The sequence below is a fragment of the Crinia signifera genome, chromosome 8, assembly GCF_055691185.1.
Source record: "Crinia signifera chromosome 8, ASM5569118v1, whole genome shotgun sequence".
NCBI lineage: Eukaryota > Metazoa > Chordata > Amphibia > Anura > Myobatrachidae > Crinia > Crinia signifera.
This window is the reverse complement of record NC_139224.1, coordinates 57,686,399-57,711,462: the sequence shown is the minus strand read 5'-3', so window position 1 is coordinate 57,711,462 and position 25,064 is coordinate 57,686,399. Positions and strand designations below refer to the sequence as shown.

General features: G+C 46.3%; 2 protein-coding genes across 5 annotated transcripts in view; one reads left to right on the top strand and one right to left on the bottom strand.

Annotated features, from left to right (window-relative positions):
• MAFF (MAF bZIP transcription factor F) overlaps positions 1–4,895 on the bottom strand; it is a 34,856-nt gene extending 29,961 nt beyond the window's left edge. Inside the window, exon 1 of the mRNA XM_083156474.1 lies at positions 4,767–4,895. The gene's annotated coding sequence lies outside the window, so the exon portion shown is untranslated. The remainder of the gene's footprint in view (positions 1–4,766) is intronic.
• The window catches only part of PLA2G6 (phospholipase A2 group VI), a 66,920-nt gene continuing 46,529 nt past the window's right edge, over positions 4,674–25,064 (top strand). The window contains exons 1-6 of one of the 4 annotated variants that reach the window (XM_083156468.1): positions 4,674–5,099; positions 11,007–11,223; positions 16,862–17,077; positions 20,265–20,448; positions 20,624–20,811; positions 21,168–21,264. In XM_083156468.1, coding sequence (XP_083012594.1) covers positions 11,015–11,223; positions 16,862–17,077; positions 20,265–20,448; positions 20,624–20,811; positions 21,168–21,264 — 894 coding nt within the window. In that variant the 5' untranslated portion in view covers positions 4,674–5,099; positions 11,007–11,014. Of the gene's footprint in view, positions 5,100–5,139; positions 5,203–10,592; positions 10,669–11,006; positions 11,224–16,861; positions 17,078–20,264; positions 20,449–20,623; positions 20,812–21,167; positions 21,265–25,064 lie in introns of those variants that run through there. The other 3 variants (XM_083156471.1, XM_083156469.1, XM_083156470.1) reach the window with 3 other exon arrangements.

Genomic DNA, 25,064 nt, shown 5'->3' with positions numbered 1-25,064 from the left:
CCTTGCAAAATAATGTGATCACTATGTTAATGGATGTGTAAAGCTACAAATCTATTTGCAGACGTGCGAATATGTCCAAAACCCATCGCAACAGGCTCACCATTGAGTTGTTTTTACCCTAGGAGCAAGGCACAGAGTAGCCAGAAACTTACTCAATGGTGTGATGGAAAAGGCATATCCGGCCTGGAGCTGATGTCACACACCCTCCCCTAAAATGCTCAGACACTCCCAGCATGCATGCTTGCATTTTTCTTAGCACTCCCACTGTCAATCACCTTGGGAACGGCTACCGAATAGAAAAAAGTAGTAGGATTTCATTACAACGTGGACTCACGCATGCGTACTACTGGTTGTGTGTCGATAATCAGCCAACGAGCAAATTCGCAGCCACACATTCAGGTCTGAATTACCCCATTGCAAACCTATATCTTTAGATATATTGGTCATCAGCTGTGTTGCACAGCTGATGCAATAGGTCTGTGAATGGCATCATTCACGGATATATTGCGTTTACACGCTGGCTGATCGACCTGCCATATATCAGCCAGTGTGTACCAACATTATTTATCTGGTCATTTACATTATAAGCTTTTGAGCAAGGTCCTCTATACATTTTATCTCTGTTATTATCCAAAGTTTGCTGCCAGGATGTCCGATGGCATCACAGGGGTCCCGGCTGTTGGATTTCCCAGCACTTGGAGATGATGTCATCTCCAAGCGCTGGCCCAGGACCTGCTGACGGAGCCAGTCTGCCTGTCAGTGCTGCAGGTGGAAGACGAGATGTCAGCGCTGCGGGTGGGAGCTAGGATGTTAGCGATGTAGGCGGGAGTCGGGCTGCCTGTCAGTGCCGCGGGTGTGAGCTCCTGCCTCCCCTTTGACTGAGCTGCTCATCACTATATGGCAGCTTGTGTAAGTTACGCTGTGACCCGCAGCTCCTCCGGCACCATAGTTACACCACTGCATAGAAGTAGGGGTTTTGTGCATGTAGTCAAACAACTGGTCCTGGCACCTGCCAGATCCATTTAGCAGGTGATGGAACCTGGCTATCTCACCGCCTCCTTCTATCTAGGGGTGGGTAGTGGCAGCTACAATACCCAAAACAGGTAGGAGCCACCACTAAGTCTGACCCATGCGTACCAATCTCTGGAAAACGAAAAGGTCCCCATACATTAGTCCAACTTGTCCTAAGGACAAGTCGGACCCGATTGTCCCAGCAGCTCCCCGGGAGGGATCACATGCGATGGCACTTCATGTGCCAAGTTTTGCATGTGATAAATAGCATGTGATTTATCACATGCAACTCCCGGGGAGCTGCAGGGACAATGGGAGCGGGGGACAGCAGCACAGGTATGCCCACTACCAGAGAGCCAGGCAGGGTGGGGGTGCCGCAGGGAGCCGGGCAAGAAGCCGCTGCAATCAACCGGAGCAGGGGGGGGGGGGGCGTCAAAGGGAGCCGGGCAGTGGCGGGAGCAGACGAGCACTTCAAACAATAAAAAGCCCATACAAATAAATAGGAAGCCATTGATTGGCTGAGACCTCTCTCAGCCAATTATCAATTGGCTGAGAGAGGTCTCAGCCAATCGCTGATAGACTGAGAGAGGTCTCTGCCAATCAATGGCTTCCTATTCGTTTGTATGGGTTTTTTCTTTTTTGAAGTGCTCTGCTCGCGCTGCGCCGCTGCAGCTTCTTCTCCTTCCCGGCACCCTGGTTCCCTGCACTGCCCCCTGCTCCCGCTGACGGCAGCGGCTTCCTCCACTGCCTGGCTCCCTGACCCGCCCTCCCCCCCGCTCCCTCCGTTCGGCTCTCTGGTAGCTCCCCCCGCCAGCTGCAGTCCCCCGCACGGCTCCGGGCAGCACATAAGATTTCGCAAATCTTATGTGCAGCCCGTCCGACCTCCCGTCTCTGATCCAATGCGCATGGAACCGCACATCGGGTCGTTGGAGATGTCTCCATATGCGATTTGGGCCGATTTCATGGCCTGATTCATCTGAATTGGGTGAAATTGTGCCCAAATCACATAGTGTATGGGGGCCTTTAGTGCTGAAGTTTGGCCTCATAGGTCGAGGCATTAGGAAGTAGGTTAGGGTTAGTCTAGGGAGAGTTAGGCTGTGGGGAAGGAGTAGGATACAGGGTGGGAGGACTATTAGCTTTAGGCTATGAGTGATTAGGTTTGGGCATTGGGTAGGGAGGGTTTGGAGGAGAAGGTATATTTACCACACCCCTGTTGGAATTCTCGGCATTGAGGTGACTGTCTTCTGACCGTCAGCAACTCGACTGCCGGACTCTGGTATGTATTCCATTGCGGCAGTGTAAAGGGGGCAACAGTGTCTAGGTCGACAGTCAAAAGATTGACCACTATTGGTCAAAAGGTTGGCACCAGCAAAAGGTTGAAATGTAGTTTTTCAGGATTTTTTTAACTGACTTGTTCATACCATCCCAGTAGGCATAGAAGGAAAATATAATAATGTGCCCCAAAGTATGGCGAGTGCTATGGAACAGGGTACCCTTAAACAATGTCCATGTCAACCTGTCAACATAGACACCCAAAAAGCATGAAAAACTCATGTCAACATTTTGCTTTTGTCGACCAAATGCATGTCAACCCTTTTCATGTGTCGACCTTTAGGCGGTCGACCAGTAGTGGTCGACCTATTGACACTTGACCTAATGACCCATACCCATATAAGGGATATAACTGGTAGGACTTGCTGTCACAGGTTTACAATATGTTGTAATAGCACCTGATACACTGGGTGTATTTAGCTCAGATAAGAACTGCTGACTCTGAAATACCAGAGTATTACACATGCAGAGGAACTGACAGCTTATAGAACTCCTTTGTGACAGGAGTGTGACCTTTTTCCATAATAGTATGAATATAAATGTATAAAATAATTCTGTAACCCATTGAAGTCAGTCAGATATTTAACAGCATTTATTTCCAAACCTATGCCTAAAACAGCATCATTTTCTTTGTAGTTACAACACCGGGATTAATCAAAGGTACCACTAATTTGGAGTTAGTGTTGTGGGTGATACCAGGGGCGGATTTAGGGATGACGGCACCCCTAGGCACAACAATAATGCCGCCCCCCCCACCCCCTGTCTAATTTTATAATTTTTATTGATTACTTATAAGCCCTCATTTGATAATAGCCAATATAATGGATTTCTAAAAAAAAAAAAAAAAAAAAAAGGTACTAACTGACATTATGAATACATATTTACGAAGTAGGACAGTTTACAGGGGCAGTATCTGCATGTCCTATACACTATATTTAAGATGGAATATAGTACAGTAGATATTTTGCAGTTATTGGTACATTTTGGGCTGACAGTACCATCACAGGCATCCAAGTGCCGCCACCAAACATGTGCCACCCCTAGGCACGTGCCTCACATGCTTAATGGGAAATTCGGCTCTGGGTGATACCATTGGCGTAACTCCCAGTGGTAATGGAGGCGCCAGTCTCTGGGTTCTAACCCGTTTCACAGGGGGATCCAAATATAACCACTGCTCTTCCAACAGAGCTCTGCAGCGCATGCACATAAAATTTTCTGTAACCCAGGAGCCCTGTTAACACCTGCAATAGACGCTCTTTGCAGGCTCCCGTCTGCTACCACTCGAACTGTTCTGCAGCTGGACTGTGAGATGGTATACACATGTGAACGCTTATTCTGAATGTTCGTGAGTCTGACACACCAGCCATTCTTGCACAGTATTGCAGGAGCCCATACCTCCCAACTGTCATGATTTTTGTGGGACCGTCCCATATTTGGTCCTGCGTCCCTCATGGAGCCGGCATTCTTTGTGTGTGGTGGGGGTTTGCTACCCACTTGCTTTGCTTAGCACAGAGCTGGAAAAAGATGCTGTGTGCATGCATATTCACTGCAGAGAGGGGTCGGGTTATGGCCAGCAACTCTCACAGTGCTGGCCATGCCCCCAAGGCGCATGGCCTTGCGGGGGTGCTGCGGACATAGGCTATGGCCCCTAATTTCAGGTTCCTCCGCAACTGCCAACAATGTTGGGAGATATGCAGAAGCCCTTTTTTTTTTTGGGGGGGGGGGGGGGGGGGGGGGGCAGGACCAAAGCCCAATTTGGGATGAACTTATGCCCCTCTGAGTGACACATATTTAAAAGCAGCCTTCCATTCTTCCTTTTTCCCCATGTGTTTCAGCTTACTTTGTTATCTAAAAAAGGTAATAATCCCAGATCGGTTCCCTAGGTAGCATGGCGGTATGTTCCATAATATTACAGTGAGGGAACATCTGACACTAACAAAGAAAAGAATGCCCCAAGGCTAGACTGAGATGACAAACCCTAAAATATGCCTGGCTGACAGAGTAAAATGAGCTGGCCGAACAAATTATCATCTAATTGTAAATTAATTCACTTGGTTGACCACTAGGTTTGCAAGTAGATGCTCTTTTACACAAGTGTAAATACACGACGTCTAGATTGTACAAAATATATATTTGTAATAAACAAACACAGCAGCAGTAAAAGTTGCCTCAACAAAGATGGCGTAAGACGCTCACTAATTCACAACTAAGCGCCACCGGCAAGATGTCGGCACTTCCCTACTCCGCCGTCCGCACGCACTTTCCGGCCAAAACAGACAATATGGCGTCTTTAGCTCGAATTTTAAAGGGGACCGGTCAGAATGACCCCTGCCATTATATTGCTTTACGACATATTGCATTTTAGTTAATAATAGTTCTAGAGCGGTTTCCCCCAGCAGGGGTGACACGAGTAGGAGGCGTACCGTATATGGCACACTGGCCGGGAAGTCGGTCTGTCAGCTTAGCTCTGCTACTACATTCCTAGAAAAGTCAAAGTTCTTGTATATTGCGAGGGTCGCCATCTTGTTGATGACAGACAGACCTTGTTCACACACAGCGCATTTACCGCTACAAAAATGGCTGCCGCCGGCTCTCTGCCCATTCGTCCCCCACATCAGTAACATCACAGCTCCTCGGAGCTTTTATTGGTTAGTTTTCGGCAGAGTCCTATAGTAGGAAAGCTGTGATTGGTGAAGACACTGTAAACGTACTGGCGTGAGCGGCCGATAGCTGCTGGGAGCGGTGACAGCTGGGAGGTGAGTGCTGCTGAGTGAGGGGGGCTGGAAGGAGAAAATGAAGGTTTGGAAGTGATGATGTAATCAGAGCACTGCCGGGCGTGCAGGGGGCGCACGAGGGGAGGTGACGTCACACATTAATAGCCCAATAGTGTTATTGTAAAATGGCCACCCTGACCGGCCAGCTTTTACTTCAGTGATGCACACATTTTACATGCATCACTACATACCAGCTTCCCGAGTGTAGGGTATTTCCAGATACATTGCTATCAGTGGCAAATTGCAAAAAGCTTTTGAGCTTCTTCATGTGTCTCCTCTTCTGCTCGTAATACCTGCACCATGTGTCTTATTTCTTTCATTTTTACCCACCGCTATTTTTTAGTCTGAATCAAAGTGTAAAACTTCCCTATATTTATTGCTGACCAACTGCAAAGTTGACGTCATTAAGCACCGCTCCCATGATGTAAAATAACCCAATTCACGGATCTCCGTGGAGGGGGGGGGGGGGGGAATAAAATGACGCAATTGTGACATTTTAGCTCTGCCCCCTACTCTGTGACCCGCAGATTGTGGCGTTTAAATGCAGAGGTCAGGGGGAAGACGGCGCAATCGGTGGGTGGCGTGGGGGTTCCCCAGAATCCGTGAGGGTTACCTACCTTTCCGGGGGGCCGGGAGGGGGACCCGATTTTCGGGATCCTCTCGGCCATTCCGGGAGGGTAGGCAACCCTGCTGTAACTGGCACTACTGGGGACATGATATGTAACTTGCACTACGCATGTGCAAGCAAATGATTGCTTGGCATTCAAATTCAGTGCCTGAGATTGTAACTTTGTTTCATGTTTTAAAACCTTGTACAAATAAAATATATTTGTGTGGATTTAATGTGTTTATACAGCATAAATGGAAGATACCTCAAGATACCTCAGGGGCAGCTGTAACTTGTTCAGAGAGAATTAGATTTTGGTGGGGTTTTACTTTAAAGTAAGATCTATATTGCAGTGTAAAAATAAAGCAGTCAGTATTTACCCTGCACAGAAAGGGCGGTTTCACACACTCCGGCTCCTGCCGGGCGGCGAAAACCCGCACGGCCAGAAAGCCGTGCAGCAAACAGTAGTTTATCATGAAGGGGATGGCCACAGCCCGGCAGCCGTCCCTTCCAGTGGCGGGATCCGGCTGCAACTGGATGGCTGGGCCGTAGCCGTCCCGTGTGAATGGACACAATAGTGTCCATTCACAACTACTGTGCACGGCACGACTTCCTGGCCGTGCGGGATTTCGCCGTCCGGCAGGAGCCGGACAGTGTGAAATAGCCCAAACAAATTTACTCACCCAAATCTAATTCTCTCTGCACAAGTTACGTCTGCCCCACCTGCAGTGCACATGGTTTTGTCCATTGGAGAAGGAATTTGCCTTTGCGAGTGAACCAGAATAAGGGCCTATGGGTATGATGGGTTCTGGGAGGAACAGGGCACCAAGGAGTTAACTTCTTTAGAGAAGTGCAGCCTTTGGCTCCTCCTGCCTCATACCCTTCCTAACAGGGCACTTTTTAGGAGTTTAGCCCTAAAAATCCATTTACACATCTTTATTTTCTTTTCACAAGTTGGGCTGTCAGAGCCGCAGCATTCTGTGCGGCTACCGACCGCTCCCTCACCCTCTCCCAGTGGCCGGACTTGTTGGCCGGCACTTGGTGGGAGCCGCGGCTGGGACACAGGAGCAGGTAAGCGGGTCTTTGCAGACTGGGCTCAGCCCAGAGGACCAGTTGCCCTGTGTGTACAGGACTTTAGCTTCTCTGTTTGTTTACAGTTGAAGCTTACTGTGCCTGTTAAAGCCACAGGGCAGTACCAGCAGCTTATCTACATAAGTATTATTGAACAATGTTTGTGTATGGATGTTCCATGATAACTCTTGAATGCTTTAACGAATCGTCTTCAATCTTTTCACACTATCTTGTCATCTGAAGGGAAGATCTAAGTTTGAAGATGGGTTTAATCGCACGAGCCCTCAAGGGTGCGGTCATAAGGGTCCTTTCTATTTCTGTTATTTTCATGCATTGTGATATGTCGTCGGAAAGCTTATGACTTTCTGAATACAATACAATAAACAAACTCCTTACATGGACCCTTAAATGCATATAGGAATATACTTTTCGGCACAGAGCTTGACAAAATAGTTACAACCATTGCAGCCTCCAAGATGGCCTTCTTGCCGTCAGGGACTGCTATAGCTGGGCAACAGTCCTTTCAAGCCTTTCGCCATCAGGGCAAAGCTAGAGTTCAGGCGTCCCAGAGATTTCAGTCCTCCGTCCCGAAAGACCAAACCCAGACAGGCTTGGTCGTAAAAAATGCCCTTCTGCTCCATGGGAGGTTTCTGTCCTCCCTGAGCTCGCCTTAGGGCACCTGAGATACGGTTTGACAGGTGTACCTGCCAGATGTCGAAGCTCTTCCTGGGGAGCTGCCCAGAGTAGGTGGTAATCCTGTGGAACTCGCCAGTGTCTGGAGCTCTATCACAACCAACTCGTTGGTGTTAGAAATTGTCTCACTGGGGTATGCCCTCTCATTTTGGATGCATCCCCCAATGCAATGCTCAACCACAGGTCTAACAGTGGATGCCATCAAGGCTTCTAACCTCCAGTCTGCCATCGCCTCTCTTTTACAAGACGCAGTAATATTCCCATTGCCTGTCCCTCAAAGGGGAAGAGGCTTCTACTCCAACATATTTTTGTTCGCCCAATGGATCTTTCAGACCAGTTATCAACCTCAAACAGTTAACCTGTTCTTTCGAGTGCTGAGGTTCAGAATGGAGTCTCTCAGATTCATACTCCAATCATTGAAAATGGGGACTTCATGCTACCTCTGGATATACAGGACGCCTACCTCTATATTCCAATCCGCCAGGCTCATCAGCGATTTCTTAGATTATTGGTGGGACACCATCATTTTCAGATCCGGGCCCTTACATTTGGCCATCCAAGGCATGGCATGTATTCATGAAGGTGATGGCAGTTGTGACAGCAAAGCTTTACCAGTGAGGAGCTCGTATTCACCCTTACTTGGACGACCTCCAGGAGGTCCTTCAGGAGCATCTCTTTTTAACACAGATGCTTCAGACTCAGCATGGTTAGATGATCAACTGGAAGAAATCTAGCACTGTTCCATCCACCGCTATGCTCCATCTGGGAGTCCAGTTTGACATAGTGGCCCAGAGAGTCTTCCTACCAGAGGTCAAGAGGTCGGAACTTACAGTTTAGTTTTCCTCAAACACTGCAGTCTTCGTTTATCTCTGTATGTGGGTGTTGGAAACTAGTATCCTCTTTCAAGATGGTGGAATTCGGTCATTTCCATTCCAGACCGCTGCAATTGGAGCTACTACGCCAGTGGAATTGCTTGTATCTCCACCTTAAGTTGAAGACAATCACCGTGTCTCAAGAGGTTCGCCCCCTCCTGTGGTGGTTCAAGCCTTCCCACCTAGGCATGGGTAGCTCCTTTGACACTCATGATTGAGTTCTGTTGACAACGGATGCCAGTCTTTGGGGCTGGGAGTGGTGGTACACAGTCTTTTTAGGGTCGTTGGACTTCTCTGGAATCCCATCTGTCCATCAATGTTCTCAAACTAAGGGCGATCTTCTGAGCTCTCTGCCAAACAGGACCGATGCTCCAAGCCCATCCGGTAAAGGTTCAGACAGACAACACTATGCATACATCAACCACCTGGATGGCACAAAAAGCTGTACTGCCATGAAAGAGGTCTCCTCAATTCTCTAATAGGCGGAACGGTTTCTGACATACCAGTCGGTAACTTTTATATCCCAGGAGAACTTGAGACTTCCTGAGTCGACAGGACATACATTCAGGGGAGTGGTCTCTCCACTAAGATGTTTTTCATCTCCTAGTTGATCGCAGGTGGAACTGATGGCCTCCAGACACAACCACAAGTTGCCTCTGTATCGGGCACGGACTCGTAGATGCCCCCACGGCCCCTAGGCCATTTCAGAGGGTGTATTGTTCCCTCCGGTAGCTCTACTTTCTAGAGCGCATCACATATTTCCCCAGGAGGGCCTGGTACGTGAATCTCACAAGGATGTGTGTAGCGCTTCCCTGGCGGCAGCCTCTCAGGCCAGACCTTCTGCCGCAGGGTCCAGCCATCACCGAGATCTCCTCAATCTCAATTTGACGGGGTGGCGGTTGAGGGATAGGTAATAAGGTCCAGTGGTTTCTGCTCCAAAATTATCCGGACCCTGTGGAGCACACGTTAGCCTTCCTTTGATAGGATTTATTGCAGAATTTGGCACAAATATTTCCAGTGGTGTGCATTACTCCACTATGATCCAAAGATCTACCACCTATCTAGAGTGCTGGCTTACTTGTAAAAGAGGTTAGATGTGGGCTTGTATTGTGCCTCCCTGAAGGTGCAGGTCTCAGCCCTCTCCGTTCTTTTTTCAGAGGCGTGTGGCAGCTTCTTACACAATATGCACTATTTGCAGGAAGTGTTGCACCTACGTCCACCAGTGCAGCCCTGGGACTGGCCCCTGGTACTGCGCAAGCTACAGGGTGCTCCATTTTGAGCTGTTGGAATCCGTTGATTTTTATTTGCTCACATGGAAAACTTTTTTCCTGTTACCCTGCGGGCTGATGCAGTGGGCATCTGACTTGGGGGCCTTGTCTCATCATTTCCCTTTTCTTGTGTTCTATGAGTATAGGACAGTATTATGCACTAGGTTGGATTACCTACCAAAAGTTTTGTCAGGTTTTTATGTCAAGAGATTGTAGTGCCGGCTTTCATCCCTGACTCCCAGATGCTCCTGCTTCAGATTCCTTACAGACATTGGATGTGGTCCAGGTGCTGTGTATTTGAGAGCAGAACTGCCCCCTCCTTCGTAAAACGGACTAGTTTTTTTTTTTTGTTCTCTATGATACCCACAGGCGAGGCTGGCCAGCCTCTAAACAAACGTAGGCGCATTGGTTACACCAAACCATCCGACAGGCCTACCTCTTGGCTAGGAAGCTGGTGCCAGCTTCGGTGAGGGCACCTCTACTTTGTCGGTTGGTGCTTCATGGGCAAAAGTGCAAGGATTTCGGTGGAGCATCTTTGCAGAGCAGCTGCGTTGTCGTCTGCACATATGTTTGTTACATTTTACAGATTTAACATCTTTTGCGTTAGCAGATGCTGCTTTTGGACGAGGTTTCTTATGTATAGCTCTGGAGCTTACTCATCAATAGGGGGGCTGCTTTGGAATGTCCCACAGTCCCAGCATCTGCCATAGGCTGAAAGGATAAAAGGGGATTTTTGGTCTTACTGTGAAATCCTTTTTTTCTGAAGCCATGGTGGATCCTGGGCAACCATCCTAATGCTCCTTCTTGGGGCATGTTTTTTTGGGAACATTCAGCAAATGTTGTGCTATGTGTATTCATGTTTGTTTGTTTGTTTGTTTGTTTGTTTGTTTATCTTCTCTTCCTCCTGTTTATCTTGGATTTTTAAAATAACTGGTTCCTGATGGCAGGGGACGGTATGATGGAGGAGGAGCCACAGGCTGCACTTCTCTTAAGAAGTTAGTCCCAGTATCCACCATGGCTTCAGAAAAAGGATTTTACAGGTAAAACCAAAAAATCCCCTTATTCCAGCTTTAATAGTTTCTGTAAACTCTTATTCTCTACTGTGGCATATTTTTAAAAAATCCTTGTTTTCAGGAAATGATCCTATCCTGGTTTTTTTTTTTATTGTTCATTTTTTTTCTAATTCAACAACTTTGTTTCATTATCAACTCAATGTGTGTGACAGACAGATTTGTACATCATATGGGTTTTCAGAATCTTTTTTTTTTTTCTCTTATGTAAAGCTACTAAGCAATGGATTTATATCAAGTAATTATTAATAAACCTGCTCTACTGAGTATCTCCTGTCTAATATCATCTTATTTATTTTCCATCTCAGTAAATTCGATGGACCTGTTTGGACGAATCTTCAACACTGTTAGCGCAGTAAGCAACCTATTCACAAATCCTTACAAGGTGCGGGAGGTGCCTCTGTCGGACTATGTTGGTTGCCCCCGAATTAGAGAAGATGGACGGGTTTTGCTTTACAAGAGTAGGACTGCAAAATCATGGGAGTGCCTTTTAGTAAACCCTCTTACTCCACAAAATGCATTTCGGTTAGTATATGCCTTAATTTTCATCAATTTATTATACTGTAGGTTGTAGACTTGTGACCATATAAAGCAATGTAATAAATGGCTGCTGTCCACAGACCAAAAAGTTCCATTACAGGGTTCCCTAAAAATACTTGCCAACCTTGTTTTTCTTAGAGATGCTGGCCAGGCTCATTAGGCCACACCCCCATCTCAGGAAAATGGCACAATTTTCAGGCTGTTGGGATCGGGTGGGGCTAAAATAATGCAAATTGCATCATTAAACCCTGCCCTAAATACAGATCTACAATTTTCTGCATTATCTCCTCATCCTGCCCACTTCACTAAGAAGAGAGTGGAATGCAGATGATCCACCTACTCTTAAGGGGTGCAAAGGGCTACCTGCAACATTGAGTTTCATGCACTCCCAGGAGAGTAGGTAAGTACTATGCTCTGACACCTTTACACAAAATTCCGTGGTTTGGGCATCTGCAGTTAGAGGTGCCTATTCACTACTAACGTTTAAGTGATCAGTAGCACAGTTTCCTGATTATCACCTCAGCTTAGCATACACAATCAAACCTGAATAAAGGCATGAAGCCATTTTATTATTTAGGAATCGAATATACTATACACCACCTTAATATTGACTACAGACATCATTACCAAACTTGGCTTACCACACTAAAATCCCTGTCTCACGCCTGCAGTCTGTTGTCCTCGATCTATTGTATTATATACAGTATTAGTAATGCCTACATTTAGGACCCTATGAATTGGCCTGGGAGCTGGATATAAGGAATTCATTTGATCCTGAGATATGAACCCACATCAGGTATAAGGCAACTTTAAATAGAATAATAGGTTAGGTTAAGCTTTGGTTATCATAAGATCATTTGCAGGTATGTTATTTTAGTTTATTTTATGACTTTAAACCTATTAACTGAAATCTCCATATTATAGCCGCATTGGTTAAACAGAACATGTTATTTAGGGTATATTTTTACTACCTAGTGCCCTGTATACATGACAGCAAGGTGCTATGCTACCTTCCCATTTGCTTCTTTAGGCAGTGAATATATTCTTCGAAGAGATACTGCACTTAGGATTTATTATAGTGCCGGCAAACCGCTCAAATTGAAAAAAATTCTCCTGCCCAGTGCCATTTCTGCAGTAACAGATGTAGAAAGTCTACACTGAGAGAACCGAACTGCTGAATAGAACTCTCCCTACTGAGTGAACAGAACTGGGTTTTGAGAACTTTCTCCTTTCTTTTTTGGGGAACATTGCAGACTGTGGGTTTAGTGGGGAAGCTGAGGTGACGTCACTTAATAACTTTTGAGCACCGTTCCCTACCACCTCTAATCCCCTTCACCTGCTCCTGCTCGCTATATTTTTTTATTTTTTATTTCAATTTTTATTAAGAGTTTTGTTCCTTTTAACCACGGAAGGGGATGAGATACAGAAAGAAGGGGAGGGAGGGGGAAGAAGGGAAGGAGAGAGTCCAATTACGTAGTATCATAATATTAATTATACATTGAGATAGATATATTCTTAAATAACAGAAAAATAAGAGCAATAAATCACAAACGTACAGAATCATTCAGTTTCCAGTAAAAGGTTGGCTCCCTCGCTTGAAGTTGAGTAGTCATACCAGCTAGACCATTTGGTTAGGGGAGAGTTGGACCGGAGAGAGTATGGTAGACCGATAGTTTCCATCTGAAAAGCATGTTGGATCTTCATAATGATTTTTGTAAGAGATGGCGTAATGCCCACAGGAGTAGCGTTGTTTACGCACACAATGAACACAGGAGTATCTCCACTGACGCACGCAAAAACCACAGCACTGCTTATGAACATAATGCCCACAGGTGTAGCGCCACACCGTTAATGCACACAATAGCCACAGGAGTAGTGCTGCGCTGTTTATACACTTAATGCACAGAGGAGTAGTGCCGCTTACCCACAGCGCCATTTATGCACATAATGCCCTCAGGATTAGAGTTTTTTACATGCACAATGCCCAAAGGAGGAGTGCCGCTTATACACATAGCGCCTGCAGGAGTAATGCTGCTTACGCACTTAGCGCCCACATGAGTTGTCTCTCGCGTCACTGTCACACACCTAGTTACGACCCTGCCACAGGAGCACTTTTCCATTTTCCCAGGTTTTGATGTCAGAATCCAAAATAGTTGCCTGAGGTGTGTCTGGAAACTTTTTCATTAAAACTGGAAGTTATGATGTGCAGCTTTTTTTCTTTATAACCAGCAACATGCTTCATCCATGGTAAACTGATCAGTAGTTGGTTACAGTAATCTAATCTAATTTTTTTGGTACTTGTGTAGTTTCACGGCGGCAGCCTAAGCTAGGTTATCAGCGTAGCCCAACGGCTGCCTAGCGTAGGACTCCGTGGCAACCCTGCGTAGTCAGCATAGTGTCCCCGTGAGGCAGCTACTCACCGTACTGTTGCCAGGAACTGCATCTCTGTTCCCAGCATCCCTGGCAAGCCTAGTGAGCGCCTCACACAGCGCCAGCGCTCCATGATCCCCCCTCCGGCGTAGAGGGGATCATGGGGGGGGGGCGGCGGAGAGGCGCTCAATCTGTCTGAGACGCTTCTGCGTGTGATACGCTTCTGCGTCTGAGTAACTATTGCGGCAGGGTATAGCAACCCTACCATGAGGGTTAGGGGTTCGGTAGCGCATGTGTCTCCTGCACAAAGAGGGGGTGCAGACGCAAGTGCGTCTCATGCATAATAAAGGAGGCATTTGCCAGTGCTCCATGTTACATACTGGCAAATTCCTCCATTTGAAACCCACACAATCCATGCCAGCCCGAAGCGTGGCGAGCGGACGCGTTACGCATCCTCCCGACCTTTTCATATCCCCACTATCCATGTCGGCGTGGAGTTGATTTTATAAAGTGTGGCTAGCGCAGCGAGCCACCGAGCCGGAATCGTGGCGAGCAGACACTGAATACATGTAAAGCAATCCGCGTCCCTTTGCTGGGCTTGCTGCGCTCGCCACACTTTGGGCTCGCTGCGCTCGCCACATTTTATAACATCAACTCCATCGACGTGTATAGTGGGGGTATGAAAAGGTCGGGAGGACGCGTAACGCGGCCCCTCGCGGGGCTCGATGCGTTTGCCACGCTGGATAGTGGGGGTGTTTCAGGAACACATTCACACCTGCCAAATCATACATCTGAGACAGTAATGATGACATGTGTTAACTGGATTTTAGATAATAATAATAACAATAATAATAACAAGAAAGCAACTTAACAAAGTAATAAATCTTTCTTATCAAGAAGAAAGAAAAAAATGAAACCGTTATTCTTCTGATTCTGCATTGACAGAAACTGCAGCAGAAGTGGATGCAGTTGTCTGCATCTGTGCCGTCTGCTTTGTCAGCCTGTGAGAGCAGAGTTAAGGCAAAAAGTATACGATGGAAAGCGTTTTCTGCGCCAACAGTCTTTCGCCAAATGAATTCCTGTAGGTAGGAGTCCATATTCTGGTGCGCAGGGCCCTTTGACGGTTGTTACGCCACTTACACGATCCCCAAAGGCATTCAATGTTTTGGGTGTGAACCCCAGTGTCCGGATCAACAAAATTGTAGCAGTGGTTCACCCGTGCATGGTGGTACCCGGCCTGCTCCAGCTGCTCTTTGTTATATGCACTCCAGCAATCCGAGTGTATAGTCGTCCCCGGTTCAATGTATTTGTTGATGGCGGCCATCAGGGTGCTGGCGTCACGTCTTTCCACAGGTGTCACGAAGCACTCACCGGTGTCTCTGGAAATGCCTCCGAACAGCCACTGTTGAGGCAGCATGCGTCCCACATGACTTTTCCTCTGTACAAAGAGGCTCTCATCCACCTCAACTATTTTCCCTGGTTCGCCAATCTGGCGTTGGGGCTGCGACATTAGGTCCACGGTGCAGGCCTCCCGCATAAGGTTGTTATACTGCACAGTGGTTTTTTTCTAAATGGAGAAATGACGCTCACAAAACGTGATGCTGGTTAGCTCCTCCACCCAACAAAACACGAAGCGTATGAGTGTCATGAACGTAAGATAGCATCCACGAAACCACTGTGCGGCACGGACTTTAACCTTTTTGCCGCAGCTTCTTAAGTGGCAGCGCCACATCCGCTCCTTCACATTGAGTCACATTGGATGGCCATTAGGACACGTCTTGGTCTCAGGGAGAAAGTGGTGAAGCTGCAAGAAATTCACCGACTCCTCCTCTGTCTGCGGCAGGTTAAAAATGGTTAATTTGTCGGCAGCCATAATTGATACAATGTACTGCGTACTGACTACGCTGGTTGCAGGAACAGTACGCTGGCTCTGACAGGGATGCTGGCTACGTTAAGCAGCCGCGGGAGGGAACACTAAGCTACAGTATGCTAATTCTGACAGGGACGCTCGCGGAAACACTACGCTACTTTTAACTAAGCTGGCCGTGGGAACACTATGCTCATTCTGACAGGGATGCTATGCTGATTACTTAACTGCCGCCATGAAATTACACAAGTACTCTTTTTTCCCCCCCCCCACTTATAAGCTGTTAATAGCCTGTTTTTAGGTAGACTGCACTTCAGTTATTGGAATTTATTTTTCATTTGCCTATTTCATTTGCCTATTTGTCATACCAGGTTAGATTCTATTTTTTTCAATCCCCTATTTATTTAAAAAAATTAAATAAATGCTAGCTAGAAATACTCTTCCAAGCTCCTCTGAGTTAGAGATTTGTCCTCATACACTATTGCTGTAGTCGTTCCAAACAGCCCTTGGCATGGCAGGCACTTCACTTGCCTCGAGAATCTATTTCTCTTGAATGCATTTTAGTCACAATGCAACAAACTGCTTCACCATACTTCATTTGATATTAGACACTTGTATATCTGTGTGTGGCTGAGTCTGAATCTGTACACAAAGTGCTACGACGCTTTTTTTTTTTTTTTTAACACCAAGTTACGTAGTGCTTTGTATACATATTCAGACTGGTCACATAAAAATTTGCAGCACTCACGGGTTTGAGGTAATAAGATATTTATAGTTTCCAAATCAAACAAACAGCATCATCATGGCGTCATCAATGTTTCAAGGCTATAAGTCTTTTCATCAGGATGCACATAAGGTGCGGGTAGTGCTGGTGTGGGAAAAGTAAAAGTTATACATACATACATACATACATACATACATACATACATAGTTTGAAAGGGTGGATCATACCGAAGTGTGGATGAAGGAGCAGCAGGTGATTAGCAGAGTAGTCTAAACCTACCCTGAAATGGCTCCAAAACAATTCAGGGATGGTTCCACGATCCTTGTATCAATCACAAAGGGCTAGGAGTCGAAAACAATTCCAGGACCAACGTGTTTTGAGCCAGTCTCTTCTTTAGGGCTGAGATGACTCCTAAATACACTCTACAGTACATGATGTAGAGCAGGCATGTCCAACGTTGGCCCTTCAGATGATGTGAAACCACACATCCCAGCATGATTTGACACAGTTTTGCTATTAGAGAATGTTAAAACTATTGCAAAGCATGCTGGGATGTGTAGATTCACAATATCTGGACATGCCTGTAGTAGAGGAAGTCATTTAAGCACATTCAAGGGAAGACTGTTCTGTTTTTTTATGTCATTCTGATGATTTTCTCTCAGTTTGTTCCAGCTGGATTCAGAGACAGAAGCTCTACAGCAATTTCAGGAATATGCAGTCAAACTGCGGCCATTTTATGAGACTGCAAGACAGGGACATCGTCTTGAAACTGTCCAACAACTTACAGACTGTCTGCGTGCGCATCCAAACTGGTCTTTGGCACATATAGCAGTGGAGATGGGTCTTCGAGAATGTTTTAAACACAATGGAATTCTGAGGTAAGATCGAATTACTGTTAAGCCGGGTACACACAAGACGATGTGTGCAGCCGGCGATATTGCCAGCAATGGCATTTGCTGATGCCGGCGGGGTTGAGGGGGGCGATAACGACATTACTTATATTGAGTGTACACGCTATAAGAGAAAATAAAATATTATCGCCCAGAAGGGCCCTTCTGAGAAGAGGAGGAACTACCATTGGTGCAGCAGGTGCTTTGCACTGGGGCCCATGACAACTAAGGGGCCTGCTGCTGCCCAAACCAGCAATGAGTTATTGTGAACTTAGGTTGAGGTGAAGGAGGGCGGCCTGAATATAATTTTTTGAACGTGGGCCCATAACCCAAAAGTCCTGCCAACTGCTTCTGAGTGATATCATTTACTTTCTCATCTAATGGGGTATGTTGATTGTTAGTACAACTTTACTTGACCCTAAAGTTGAACCCATACTAATAGATATATTGTTGCCCAAATTGCACACTGTAGCGTGCGTGTTGGACAACTTCACTTTAGTCCTGTTTCTAAAAAATAAACTTTTATAATTGTCTATCATCCAAACTTATCATCTTTTCGCCAAGTCGTCAACTTCCATCCATATGTTTATATGACATCTCATTTGTAAGCAGGAGTATGTACAGTTGTACAGGATTAGTTGGCATATTTACTACATAACTAATACTGTACTTTGTTGTTTTGGCCTCTTACACAGACAAGTAAGATGGAATCAATCTCCAAACATGGATTCGCCCACTTTTCTGTCTTCTCTCCCAAATAATATCCCTCACTTCTCTTATTGTCAAGGTGCCCATACACGGTACAATAATTCCCGTGCGTTTTTGAAGTAGATCGTATCGGATCGCATGCGATTTGCGCATGATGCGATGCGATCTGGACCTAGTTCAACAAGCACAGGCTGCAGAGACAATGTGCTGTGCAATGGGATGCCCGCGGGAGCACGCATTGCATAGCACAGCATCATTGGACCGTGTATGGGCACCTTAAGAGATGTACTGGCACCAACTTCAGAAGTGGCAGGTGGGTCCTGACTCCTGAGCAATACTATACATAAGTGCCATTTAAATATGCTTGGTTACAGATCTTGTGTCTCTGACACAAAGTATGGGCTGCGTCACAATCTGCTGCCATCCATGCTGGCGAGCCAGTATAGCAATCTATTTTCCACCCTATCATATACAGGGGGGTCTTGGGAGTCATGCAGGAGCCATTACTGTTTAGAAAGAAGGCACCTTCCATATTTATACCTGACGGTTATCCTGCAATTCTCGGGCCAGTATTGGCAGCTAGTGCCCAGTGTATTTCTTTTCTAAAGGGGCATACACACAGGGCGATTTCATCCCCTTTTCTAAGCGATGTGGAACTCTCCGTGTGTATGCACTGCAGCAATGCCGATGCGTGGTGCCGTGCGTCTGTATTGCCCGCATGGAAATCCAGTGCTTGCACTGGCTTTCCCCAGATCACGGGGCTTTGCCTATTATAAAAATTGTAATACAACATCGCAGTGTGCTGACTGGGTGTCCCGCTATGTGCTGAGCATTCGTGCTGCAGCATGTCCCTCAGCACAAAAAGCCTGGTTGCCCCGTGGCTTAAGCCTGGCTTCTATCAGAAAGGCCTTTGACAATTTCCTGATACCTGTAATCAGACATCGGGGCCTGCAGGAAGCATTAAGCCACATTGTGACACATCTGCAATGGTCCCTCGTTGACCTAGTATCCACTGCCAACAGGCAGAAGTACAGGATCAGTGGCCGAGGAGCATGTTGCCTGATCTTTTCCTTTCTGTTAGTCCTGTTATATATGTCAGGGAGCACCGTAATGGGCTTAGAACAAAAAAAGCCATTGACCTGGTGACTATTTACATAAATGGACTGTTGGCGGAATGCATGCAAAGCACTGCAGGGGCGGGGGTGGGGGGTGGCTAGCAGGTGCTGTTTGCAATCACTGCTTATATATTACCAACATGCAGTAGGCCTAATGAGTACCATTATAAAGCATTAGGCTTGACATAAAGTCCTCCTATATCCCCTGGCCAAAACATATTGGAGGGCACTGGTCGTGGGAAAAGAATAACCTGCCTACAACTCTCTTCTATGTATACTCTAGCTAACTTCAACATTGGCGAACAACAGCACAATCTGGGCCCAGAAGCACAATTGTACCTGCCATAAGATGACCTCCTAACAAGCGGTGTCGGGTATTATAAATACAAAATATATACTGTATAAGCACTTATTATCACGAGCCGTAATTTTCACGAAAATGAAGACATCTTGGATTTTGCGAGCTGAAAATTTAGCAAATTTTATATGAACCTAAATAGAACCCCTTTTGCAAAAATATTTTGCGAGCCTTACAGTTTTGCGATTATGGCGGGCTTGCGAAAATAAAAGCTTCGTGAAAATAAGTGCTTATACAGTAACCCTTGCACCAGACTGTTCTTAAAATTTATAAAATCTTTCTAAAAGAAGTTCAGTTTGCCACGGCCTATCCTGAAAAGAGGAGTGCCAATCCTCTTAATGAGTAGAAAATAGAAGAAAGAAATCAGGTTGCACCAGGTATTATTCACATTTTAAATACAATTCCACCCTACAGTAAGTCATGTGGTCTTTAATCATGTGGAATTAAGTTATCTTATGGGGATGCGTTCAGGATTCCGGTTTTCACTATACCGACGCTGGCTTCCCAACTACTGCTCGAAGACCAGTGCCGGCATCCAGACATCAATTGGAATGCTGGCACTGGAATTCCGACTAACAGGATTCCATAAAGTGCATTACCGGGGCGGGTTAGTGCTACGCCTGGGAAGTGTGTGTGCAGGGGGGGTTAGATCTTGGCACTAGGGGGGTGGGAATAGTGTCAGATTGCAGCAACAGAAAGGGAGATATAGGAGGGGGGTGGGGCAGAGAGAAGATCAGTATACTTAGCTGACCCATGTCAGGATTCCCGGCTTATATTAATATATATTGGCTGCAGGTAAGCAGTGTTTCCCCCTAAGGATCCCCTCCTTCAATGTCTGTTATATCACTTAAAAAAAATACAATTTAAAGCCTTCCCATCAACTTTGTCAGTTTAGAGAATTCTCCTTGTGTGTAGTATACAGTATGTATAAATGTACACATGTACAACACCTTTGGCAGGTTTTGCAGTAAGTACAGCTTTATGTATTCTCCAGGAGTGTGAACAGCACAGAATGTGATGGAGGCTGTACCCCACTACACCTGGCCTGCAAGAAAGGAGATATTGAGTGTATACAGGAGCTTGTAGAGAAGTGCCATGCTAAGCAGGACATTGCTGACTCTAATGGAGAGACCGTGTTCCACTACGCAGCCCGTCAGAACAACCCCAGTGTTATAGAGGTTACTACTTGTGTGCAGTATTGTGCTTGCTCTTTTACTTACTGACTGTTCCATCCATATATTTTCCTGCCAACACACTTGACTATATGCCCACCACCCACTTTGTACCTTTTGTGCCACTCACTAAGCTTCTCGCTTGTTGTTTTATTTTCTACACCCTTTTACTTACTTCTAGATCCTGTGTTCGGTGCCATCCATTGGTATTAACCATCTGAGCAACACCAGGGAGTCTCCGTTGCATGTGGCGTGCCGCATGGGCAAGGCTGAGTCAGTGCTTGCCCTTCTGCGCTGCCATGCTCACTGCGATATCTTGGGAAAGGATGGCTACCCCATTCACACAGCTATGAAATACTCAATGAAAGGGTAAGGTAAACCCATCATTCATATAGAGGCATTACAAAAGACTGAATACTTCAGTGTTACATATTAACCAGGCGTATTTGTAATGCCCATCAATATACTGCTACAATATAATCATTACTATAACAACCGCTGCATGTTTAAAAGGGCATAGCTCTGAAACTGTATATAAAATGATTTTTATTGCAATGCCAAACTTGCCGATTCAACTATTCTAGCCTGTATAATGCCCATTATGAGGTGAGTTGGAATGATTAATAACAATATTATAAATAATGGCATAGAAGATTCTCTCCTCACTGAGATCACACTGTTTCATTTTTTATGAACTTATAATATAATCTATACTTCCCTTTTAGATGTGCAGAAGCAATCTTAGACTTCAGCGCCAGCCAGATCCGTGCAGAAGATCCACGACATGGGGCAACCCCTCTACATTGGGCAAAGACAGCTGAGGTATGCATTTATTGACATTCACACCTTAAATATGAAGCCAACATAACCCTTTTTGCACTAGCTATTCATTGTGAACCAGTATTTTACTCATTGGGATGAGGTTCTACTGCTACTCTATATACTTTATTATAGGATGTACTGTAATACATGGGGTCATGGGTGTGGTATGTTGGCAGCCTGATAGTCGAGTCACAATCCTGATGTCCGTACCGACATCATAATCTCGACCGCTGGTACTTTATCATGGCGGCGGGCGCAAAAAAGCCACTTGAAGACTCGGTGGCTCAGAAGGTTTTTTTTGCTGCACTTTAAAAATTCAATAATAAAGTTTAAATTGTAAAAATATGGTCACTCCTGCCTCCTGATATGGTACCCCAATGGTTAGTCTTGGGCCACACAGCATTTTATTGGGACCCGCTAGGTTGGATTGTGGGTTATCCTGTTCTGCGGAATCCTGTGTTCTTATTGAAATCTGGTAGTCCTGCTATCCTGTCCAACTGCAGAATGCTATGGTTGGATCCAGTGGCTGTGGCCCTGCCACATATGTGTGGTGGCAGCATAGAAGACTGTGTACAGTCTCCTTTCTGCCAAAACACTAAGTGTGGCCCCAGCCTTACTCTATTCCTGTGCACCAATGGTGGTGAAGCTCCCGCTATGACTCAACTCTCCACTGGCAGTATTGCAGCATATCCAACAGTCACTCAACTCTTTTTTTGTGCCAGTAGTGATGCAGGGAAAAAGACCAAGGTTGCACTTCAGACACCCATTAAGTGGCATCTATGATTTTGTGGGCCGTACGAAGGTGTCACAATGACTGAATGTGGAGTATACATATTCCTCCATGTGATTGGCCCACAGCATCCTGCCCATTAGAGTAAAAACCAATGAGCACTTATTTTTTTCGAACGGCCAGTGGTAAATGCTGAAGTAGTGTGTATTCCAGGGCACTAAGGAGGTGAAACGTCTTTGGGACAGTGCAGCCTGTAGCTCCACCCCACCTTAAAACCCCTTCCTGTCCTCAGAGACCATTTTTTTCCCCTTGGTGCTCTGAGGAACAAGGCGCCGTGTATAGGAGAGGGCTGTTTCAGCCTTAATTTACTTATTTTAGTTTTTTTCAGTTTTTATTTTAATTCATGCTGTCAGCATCGTGGCCCCAGCACTGCAGCTGACAGCCTCCGCACTTCTCCCAGCGACTGGTGGACTGACCTTATGGCCGCTCACACCAGTCACCTCCCCGCACTTAGGAGGAGCTGTGGCTGAGGTAGAAGTGTCAAAGGGGAATCGAGTGATGTGGCTCACACCGCCGGTCGTGGGGGGGTGTCACCGGAGGCCTGGCAGCGGTACCTATAACGACCCAGTGTATAAAAAATTAGATAGATTTCTAAAATTCATTTGCACTAATGCAGGAGCTGCCATTCAACCAGCTTATGCAGCAGCTTGTACTAATATGGCTATCAGTCGCTGGGCTGATGCTTTATCAGAAGGCCTGCAGTCAGGTACGCGTAGAGCAGACTTATTGTCCCTAGTGGACAATATTGGGGAGGCAAGCAGCTACCTCATCGAGGACGTCCTAGATGCAGGTGTTTTTGCATCTAAGATATCAGCTGTCTCAGTAGCAGCAAGACGAGCCTTGGTTGAGATCCTGGATAGCAGATGATGACTCAAAAAAAGCTTTAGAAGCCCTGCCATTTTCTGGGTCTGCACTTTTCGGTCCAGAATTTGACAAAATAGTTGCTTCCATTGCCGCTTCAAAGTCAACTTGCCTTCCCACAGGTATTCTAAAGCCAAGGCAATAAGCCTTTCACACCCCCCCAAGCAAGGCAATCTCTGTCTTCACAGCTCCCGCTCTCCATATCCAGCACATTTGAAACAAATCATTTTGCTTTCAATTTCTGTTAAGCCAGTGGTTCCCAAACTTTTTTGAATCACAGCACCCTAGAGCATCAGAAATTTTTTAGTGGCACCGCTAGGCCAAAAGTTTCTTATTGAGTACTTTAGAAAAAAATATTAAATTGAATATATTGTGTTAATACACAGTTATGTGGTGAGGGACAGGATTCCCTTCTGTTTATCCACATAAATTATGATTGGCAGCCACAAGTACTGGTTTTGCCTATTACATTGATCATAAATTATTTGAATTGGTCCTTGACCACCAACCCTGGGCACTTCTGCCACTGCACAAAGATTGGGAAACACTGTATTAAGCAGTAATTTGGTCCATCGACTGGCCTCTAGTGGTCACTGTTGGTACTTCACCTCAGCAGTGAGGAGTAGTTGAATATTTCCTCTGCAGAGTCCACAGTGCTCCACAGGAGTCACATTGGGGTTGCTGGTAGGTTGTGTCCGGAGCACCAACAGTTAAACTTTTAGTCCCAGGACGCTCCGGTCCACCCTCCACACACCCCGCCCCTTGACCTCAGGCATCTAGTTTTTTCGTTTGTGCGGCCGGAGCCGGACACCATATTACAGGGCTGCCTTTGCAGCTGAAAACTTTTTTTTTTTTTTTTCACTTATGAGCGCGGCAGGCGCAGCGGTTATAGCCGCTTACGCAACCCGCTCATACTACCCCCGCCGGCGCCGCAACACCAGTGCTCGCGCTGGTGCTTCCGGTGGGCGCCAGCAGAGGACTCGGCTAGCAGGGACCCGCTTCAGCGCCCTGACTACAGCCGGGGACCGGGGATGCAGGTAAGCGCCTCTCCGTTTGCGGAAAGCAGCGCTTCAGTAGTCCTGCCCTCCGGCTGTGGAGACCAGCCGGAGGGAGCTGAAGTGCAGCACCGGGGCTGCCTCGCGTGCTCCACTAGACCACCGGGTGATAAAGGCTGGCTGGGGGGCTGTAGTTAGCCCTTACAGTTATTACAATAGGCCAGCATCCCGGGGGTTAAATGCAGCACAGGGGGAAGGTGAGCTCTCCCCCCTGTAGCCCTTTCCCCCCAGCCCAGAACATTACTCCACAAAGGGCTAAATGACCTGGGCTGCTTATCTCTGACCCCTCCTCCCACATAGGTTACTCTGCACACGCTGTACACGTGCAGCAGTTCCGTGGAAGCGCTGGGTCCAGTCTCCTGTACTCCTTTCCCCCTGGATCAGGTTGTACAAAGCACACATCCTACCAGCCTCTGTGGTCTGAGTAGTTGGCAGTGTGTATCTGTAGATTACTGCATTGTATGTGACTGTATGCTAGTACTGTATATCTGACTGTTTTCTGTCTTATATCTGTAACCTATATACCTACCCGGCCTAATAGTGCTATAGGGTTATTACGGTATCTCACAGTACATATTGTTTGTGAAGGTGTCACAGTGCAGTTTGGGTTTTTAGCTCTCTAGGGAGATGTCCAGAGACGCTAAGGCATCTGAAGTCCATGTGCTTAACATCTGTAAATCCTGCTCGGCAGGTCTGTCTGCACAGGACCTTATACAGGATGGCCTATGCCTTAATTGTTATGTGCCTCCTATCCACTCATTGCCTGTCCCAGTCACTACTACGCAACAACCACAGTGGGTGGCTTCTTTTACGGAAGTATTGGCCCATATTGCTGACCGTTTAGCGGCTCCGCCGCCTCAGCTTTTTTTGGGAATTCCTTCCCATTTGCATGTACCACCTATGCTCCAGCAGAATATTCCTCAAATTTTGTGTGCAGCACAGTCTGAGGTTCAATCTGTACCCAGAGTGAAAAAAAGAGTGGCCCCTATTGTACAACTTTCTCAGTCTGATGAGGAGGCAGATGATGGTTCACAGGAGACTCATTCTGAAGAACAAGATTCTTCGGTAGAAGTGGACGTACCAGCCTTAGTGCA